The sequence below is a fragment of the Mus pahari genome, chromosome 7 (assembly GCF_900095145.1).
Source record: "Mus pahari chromosome 7, PAHARI_EIJ_v1.1, whole genome shotgun sequence".
In the NCBI taxonomy this organism is placed as follows: domain Eukaryota; kingdom Metazoa; phylum Chordata; class Mammalia; order Rodentia; family Muridae; genus Mus; species Mus pahari.
In genome coordinates, this window is record NC_034596.1 from 2,023,137 (window position 1) to 2,030,829 (window position 7,693).

Below are 7,693 nucleotides of genomic sequence, written 5' to 3' on the forward strand. Positions count from 1 at the left end.
GTCCTGTGTTAGTGCTGAGCTCTGGGTGGCTCTGGGTGGGACTTGGGTGCAGGTCCCCTCCAGGAATTCCTGCAACATCTGTTTGTGATCCTTTGTCCAGGGCGATGTTGAAAGTAGGGCAAGAGCCATGTTTGTGTCCTGCAAAGCACTGCTTAAGAAAGTCCAAGTGACCATGTGCTGGACACCACTGACCTCCAGAAGGACTCACCTCTGCTGATGCTGCATCTCGTAGAGTTGAGAGAAACAGGAGCAGCAAACCTTTGGGCTTTGATTAAGATGAAGTAGTTTTAGGAGTGGGTGAGCTAGGTTTTTACTGTGCCCACACAGAGGCCAACAGATTATCAAGAATCATGGCATAGAACCTGCCTGCTGTTACTTCAAGGGATAGCTAGAGATGTATCCCAGGGAGACTGGTGTGTCCTGGAAAGGTCACAGGTTTTCTTTGAACCCAGAACCTCTCCACAAATATGTCCTATCTCTCTAGTTGGTCTAAGTAGATAGAAGGAAAGACTAGGGACGTGTGTCTCTAGCTCCAGGTCCTTGTTTCTCTAGTGTGTGTCAATCTGGAGATAGCAAGCTATCTGTGGGTGAAGGGAATCAATCGACTAGGTCCCAGGTGGCATTTATAACAAGGAATGGAACGGATATGCACACCCTGAATGTGGTAGGGTGGTTGTGAGTCATGACGTGCAGAGAGATTTTGGTGCCAAAGGTATTACTATGGTTCACACTCAGGGAAGCCTGGCACCCTTGGTTAGTTGAGTCAGGTGTTGATACCAACTGGGCACAGTGCGTCTGCTTTCTATATATCTGTCTTGGGCTCTAGAGTCCATTCCCAAGCCTAAGGTGTCCCTCTAGACCATGAGTAACACACCCTAAGGAAAGGTATTTGTGATGTGCCCATCTTTGAAAGTGATATTAGCATGTGTGTGTTGTGTCAGGGAGGAGCTGAGGGGAGGAGCTCATGCCACTCCTGGAGGCTGGGGTATGTCCTGTTTGACTCTGCAGGCCAGCTGAGGAGACAAAGTGGGGAGTCACCAGTTTTGCTTCTTATCCCAGGTTGCCGTTCATGGCTGTGTGACTCAGGGCAAGCGACTTGCCCTCGTTGGCCTCGTTTACTTGTGTACAGAGGGAGGAAAGGACCCAGTCACTTCTGAGGTCCTGTTCTCACAGTCTGTTCCAGGAAGATGGAATCTTCTGAGCTCTGGCTCTTTTGAGAAAATCCTAAGTGAAGCCAGGCTTCACTCCCAGGTTCCTACACAAGAAACCTGCCCTCAGAGCAGTCCGGTAAGCAGTCCGGTAAGCAGTCCGGTAAGCAGACCGGTAAGCCGTCCGGTAAGCCCCAGGGGGATGCACTAGGTGAGTGGTGGGACAGGGTGACAGGGTGAGTGGCCGATGACAGAGGAGCGGGAACCAGAGCCTGGTCTCCATGGACAGCATTTATTAGGCGCCATTCTCAGTGTGAAGACAGACGGGCAGGAGCTGCTGAAAAGGGCCAGGGCAGCCACAGCCTGGGGACTTAGGGGCTGCCCGGGTGGGTGTGGGGAGGTCACCCACACATATTGCATATTCTGTGGCAGTGTGCCCAGGCATAAGGCATTGGGGAAGCAGAAAGGCTGCCTGCATGGGAGGGGGTGAGACAGGAAGTGACAGTGGCCTTCTAGTTCCCTAGGCAAAGACCCTACAGGAGACCAGCAGTCCCCCATGCTTAGACCCTAGGGCCACTCTGCTGCCTTCCCCACCCTCTCTGTAACTTTGGTTGTGGCTCCCTCGGATCTGACGGGACTTGACCCCTCGAGGGCAGGGTCACACACAGGACAGAGGCAGCCAGCACTGCCTCCAGCCCGACATAAACACAGATAGCACCTCTCCAGCTCCTGGGTTCCATTCCCCTTGACACAGGGGCCAGCTCCTCCACACAGACATGGGATACACACAGGCCAGATTCCTTCCACCTAAGGATTTCCCAGGACCTGGAGGACATGGTGGGGCTCTCTCTACCTCCCCAAATGGTCAGGTTGGCCTTACTCAGCAGTATGGAGCTAGGCCTGGGAACAGAGAGTGGAAGGCAGCTCTGTAGGGGACAGGTTTCCCTTCCCCCCTTTCATGGTACTGGGAATAAAACTCGGGGCTATACCCACAGCCCCACACATACCATCTTCTGTTGTCCTGAGCACGTTTCCACCTCCAGCTTGTCCCCAGTAGCAAGCCACCCTCCACCTGGGTTGCAGGTGGAGGAGGTAGAAGGCATAGCAGGCCCAATCCTTCCTTCCCTCCAGAGGGGTGTTACTGGCTGCAGTGGAAGTTACTCCAGCAATTTAGGAGGCATTTACCCTGGCTTCCAGGCCAAGGAAACCGTCCCAGGATATGCCTGTCAACTGTCTGGGCTGCTCTGTCCAGTCCCTGAACTCTCGAGAGTGCCAACTCCTGGCTTGTAGTCCATGAGACTCAGTCCTGCTTACCTTGGTCCCTAGGACTTCCCTGCTTGTGAGCAGAGACAAGGGTCCATTTAGAGCCTCAGTCTCTGGGCTAAAAGAGTACCAGAGGCAGGGCCCTGGCAGTGGCTCAGGCTGGGGCTTTTGATTCTGGCTTGAACCCCAGCTGCCTACACAAAGCTGGGGCGCTGCCTTCAGGGCCTTTGCTTCTGAGGGCAGACTGAGTCTGAAGAAAGAGCACTTGGGCTGGGAACGAGCCGGCAGGCTGTTCCCCTTCAAGACACCCCGGGCAAGTAAAAAAAAAAAAAAAATTTTTTTTTTTTTTTTTTACCTGTTTTCCTCTTCTGAAAAATGGCCATAAGAACTGCCCAGGTGACTTAACCAGAGTATTATTACACTCAAATGAATACGGAGGTGGCACAGGGTTTCTGGGGCTAAAAAAAAAAAAAAAAAAATCTATGGACGAGTGAATGAGCAGCCGCAGCCAGGGACAGCAAAGGGGAGTCTATGTTTCAGATTCCAAGGGCAGTCCTGAAGGCTGGAGTCTCTCAGGAGCCCCTGAGAGTGTTTCCAGACTCCAGGTGGCTCACCTACAGATGTCGCCACCCCGCAGAGGTGGAAGCCACAGTTTCTGCACACACTCTGCTCTAACATCCGTGGCCTGCCCTTCTCTTCTTCTCTTTCTTTCTTTCTTTCTTTCTTTCTTTCTTTCTTTCTTTCTTTCTTTCTTTCTTTCTTTCTTTCTTTCTTTCTTTTCTTCTTTTTTATCTTGCCCTCTGAGGACTAGCTTTAGGGACTGCTGGGGTTTCCTTTTTTTTTTCTTCCATAACTGCATAGCCATGCAAAAAACAGAAGGGAGTGGACACGTAAGGTAGTGGAAGGCTGGGAGACATGGCTGGGGGTGAGAGAGCCAGGTGGGACTGAGTGGGGGTGACCTGGACAAAAACACCTTGGGCTTTGGAAAACCCAGGGGAGGTATAAGTAGAGATGGAGAGGGAGAGAGAGAGAGAGAGAGAGAGAGAGAGAGAGAGAACCAAGCCAAAACAGAAAACAGAAAACAAAAACCGAGAACATTAGTTCCCTCTGGAAGTGAGGGGTCTGGGCCCAGTAGGGCCTCTGAGGACTGGGGGCTTCTCAGCAGCTCCCCGTGGCTGCTTCCCCAGCTCCCCACCCCCTAAGTTTCACATTTCTCGGAATTCTTCGGCTCGGATGGGAGCTCCAGGGGTCCTCAGAGCCCCGCCTCCTGCTGGCTGGTGTTAGCCCGCACAGTTGGAGATTTAGGGGCTGGGGAAGAGTAGAGGTGGTGGTGGTGGTGATGGGCTGGGGACTTCCCATGGGGCCCGAAGGCGTCTTTGGGGGGGGGCCTCCTGGCCAACTCCTGCGGCTTCTGCAGGCAGGTCCCCCACCCCGCTGGCTCACAGGTGCTCCAGGCCTGGCTGTGGTTCACACCGAGCTCCTGCGCTTCATGAGGCCGCGGAAGGCAGCCAGGCTGTGCAGGCCCGTGGACACCGAGCTGATGGCTGAGCGCTGCGTCCCGCTGCACAGGCAAGGGTGTGAGGGCGTGTCGCTGTAGCGGCCTCCACCTCCCGGAGACGAGTGGCTGTGCTCCACGCACGTGTCGGACGTGGAGAGGTCCCGTGGGATGATCATGGGGATGGAGTACTGCAGCTTTTCGCGGCTCTTGTACCAGAGGCACGAGCACATGGACTGGAAGTGCAGCACCTCAGCGTAGACATTGCGGAAGCCGCTGCCACCGACGCCCACGCCTCCCGCGACCGCAGCGCACGCGACTGGGTCGCGGGGACGCACACCGTCGCCCAGGCTACCGCTCAGGCAGCTCAGGCCACCCAGGCCGACAGCCTGGCCGTTGTGCGTGAGCAGCGCACGGTGCTCCGCATCACGCTTCTCGTCCTCGGCGTTCATGGTCATGAATCGCAGCACCACGAGGTTGAGGAAGGCGCCGATGACCGTGAGGCCCGTGAGGATGTACACAAAGCTGAAGGCCACGTACTGCGGCTGCGTCTGCAGCGCATGGTCCTTCTGCAGCGCCACGTAGTCGCCGAAGCCGATGGTGGTGAGGGTGATGAAGCAGTAGTAATAGGCCTGGAAGAAAGTCCAGCGCTCGTAGTAGGAGAAGGCAGCGGCGCCGATGCACAACGTGCTGATGCACGACACGAAACCGATGAGCACCATGTTGGCCATGGACACCTCGGCGTGCCGCATGCCCAGACCCCTTTTGGCACGGTGCAGCAGGTACCTCACGAAGGTGTTGATGCGTTCACCCAGGCTCTGGAACATGACTAGTGTGAGCGGGATGCCCAGCAGCGCGTAGAACATGCAGAACACCTTGCCTCCGTCCGTGCTGGGCGCCGCATGGCCATAGCCTGGAGAGATCCGAGAAGAGAGAAAGCACAGGCTGTGGGACTGGCCTGGCAGGCAGGGGTCCCTCCTCCTCTGCCCATCCTCTTCCCTCCCCACCCTGCAGGTTTTGGACTTGCTTTTCCTCCATTCCCCCACTTCTTTCTTTGCTAGGGTTTAGATATTTAGCCATGGTTAGCCTGGATCTCTGAATTTGTAGACCAAGCTGGCCTTGAACTCACCACATTGCTCTTTCTGCCTCCACCTTCTAAGTCCTAGGGTAACAGGCTTGCACCACCAAGTCTGACGCCTCTGGCCCTGGCTATCGAGTCTGCTTTTCCATACGTTGGGACACCCCTGTCCAGCGCTTTGGGCTAACCTTTAGTTTGTAACACGAAGTACTGGGATGATGATTCCAGAAAGCTGAGACTTTCCCAGGTCACACTGCCCAGAAGTTTAGCAATCCGAGTTTGAACTTGAATCTGCTTTCTTGAAAACTTAAGTCTCATGCCTCCTGGGAGGAGCTGGCTCCTGGTTCTGCTGGAAGTTTGTCAGCAGGCAGGAGATAATATATGTGTGTGAATGTCAGGCAGTCAGTTGAGAGTTGGTTTCCTGTGTAATATCTGTGGGCTCTGCCATGCTCCCTGTCCTCTGTGGGCCTCAGTGCCCGTGACTATGCGGGCAGGTAATTGGATGGGATGCTTCTGGCATGGTGATTTAGAGCGGAGGGAGGGAAACTGAGGCGCACAAGGCTTCTTGATGGATTCTCTGCTGCAGTCAAAGCTTATTGGTGGTGGTGAAGTGACCACTGGCAGCTTGCAATTTCCCTGAGCGGCTGGCCTAGCAATGGCCCAACCTTATCCCTACAGCTGAATTAATAAGTACTTGGGGATTTCCACCTTGTCTAAGACTGGCGTCTTCTTAGGGATTTGGTTCAAAAGTAGACTCTATCCGAGTGTGTGCGAATGTCTGTGTGTGTGTGAGCACACGCGTGTGTATGTATGTGTGCATGAGTGTGCCCGTGCGTGCGCACGTGTGAGCGTGCCTGTGTGTGCATGCGTATGTGACCACGTGTGTGACATTATCCTGTCTCTCTTCTGCCTCCATCCTCCACATTTGTGCTTATACTGCTCTGCTTATACTCTTCCCATCTGGGAGCCAAGCAGAGTCAGACCTGCCCCTCTGCACATCAAGTGACTATCAAAGTTTCTGCCCTGAGCTGGGTAGAGTGGCGCATGCCTGTAACCACAGCGTGTGGGAGACTGAGGCAAGAGAGTGGGAGTTGGAGAGGTGGTCTGAGCTACAAACCCTTCTCAAAACAGAAACTACAGCAAAGCCTTTCTGACTATCTGGGGGCTGTGGGGGGTGGTGGGAGTGGTAGGGGGGCAATAGGGGTGATGGGGGTGGGGCGGTGGGGCGGTGGGGGACGGTGGAGGGTAGGGGAGTGGGGGGCAGTGAGGGTTGGGGTGGGGGACACAAGCTCTGGCCTTAGCCCTAGTAGTTTTGTGACCTCGAACAAATGATTCTTTCTCTTTGATCGTGTCTATTTGAAAATGAAATCTGTTCTGGTCATGTGCTTTTCCCACTTAGACTAGTGAGCATAAACACTTCAGTTTTTATTAAGAGAATTATGAGAATGAAAGAATGTGGGCAGGATTTCCAGTATCTTTTCTTTTCTGGGTCTTAGGAAATCTCAACCAAATACTGCTTCTTCCAGGTAGTCTTCCTGGAGTCCTCCTAGCTGAAAGTTATTAGTGCTTTATTTGGGTAGCTCTGAGAAGGCTTATTTATGAACTCCAGGTCTCCCAACTACATAAAGCTAAACATTAACTTGGGGGAGCCCCGGCAAGCCTGTAATGACCCCCTCTAACTTTTACCTTCAAAGGGAGTCCTAATATCATGACTATATTACAGACAAGGATACTGTGAGCATTGCCTGATCTGAGTTCAAATTTTCCCATCTACATGAGACATTTTTGAGCCTTAATTTTCACATCTGCAAAATGGGGCTAATATATCATTTGCAGCAAGGGCTTTGGGGGAATAAATGAAATAATGTATTGATGCACTTAGCCTAGAGCCTGGTATATCTCAAATGCCCAACAATAGCACGCTGATTAATAATGACAGAGGTGGCAGAACACTCTCAAGTTTCCAAGAGATCGCCCAGCTTGGGAGTAACTGCATTCCAGTGGAGGCACCTCTGACAGCCTAGGGCCGGTCCTTAGGATTCTAAAGCTCAGAGAAGCCTGGGAACAGATGTTTGGGGTGGGGGGTGGGGTGGGTAAAGGCTTCAAGACTGTCCATAGAATGGCTTCCCTGCCCCACTGTGGCATCTATCCAGTGGTTGTGCACCTTCTGCCAGGGGCTGTGCGGTTAAGCTGTGGTGCCTGGCCCGACTGCACCCCAATAGGGTGAGAACAGATTGTGTATACCAGCTCAGCCCCACAGCCATCCACAACTCCCCTTGACAGCTGGGCATGCCACCAACTAGCACAGTATCTCATCCTGTCCTTTCCTGTCCCCTAGACCAGACCAGCACCACACAGTGTATGGACCCCCGACTCCTCTCTGGATATGACACTAGGGGCAGAGCTCTACACAGAGGGCACAGCATGAATATGGCCCCAGCTGTGTAACCCTGGGCAAATTGCTTTCTGTCTATGGTTTCCTTTGCCTTGTCTGTACTTGGGGTCCAGGCCCATGACCTAAAGCTGCTATTCCATGCCCTAGCTCTTGTCCAGATCAGCTTCAGGAAATAAAGGAGACAAATGGCTTGGGGAGGCTTTCTGGAATCTTTGGAGTGTTTAACTGTGAGAGACCCTTGGAAAATCATCTGAAAACACAGGCTCCTGTGTGCGTGTGCACGCGCGTGCGTGCGTGTGTGCGTGTGTGTGTAT

General features: G+C 53.5%; 1 protein-coding gene across 1 annotated transcript in view; it reads right to left on the reverse strand.

Moving 5' to 3' along the window:
• Positions 1–1,359: 1,359 nt before the first annotated feature.
• Positions 1,360–7,693, reverse strand: part of Kcnk3 (potassium two pore domain channel subfamily K member 3) — a 37,466-nt gene continuing 31,132 nt past the window's right edge. Inside the window, exon 2 of the mRNA XM_021202524.2 lies at positions 1,360–4,819. Coding sequence (XP_021058183.1) covers positions 3,879–4,819 — 941 coding nt within the window. The 3' untranslated portion in view covers positions 1,360–3,878. The remainder of the gene's footprint in view (positions 4,820–7,693) is intronic.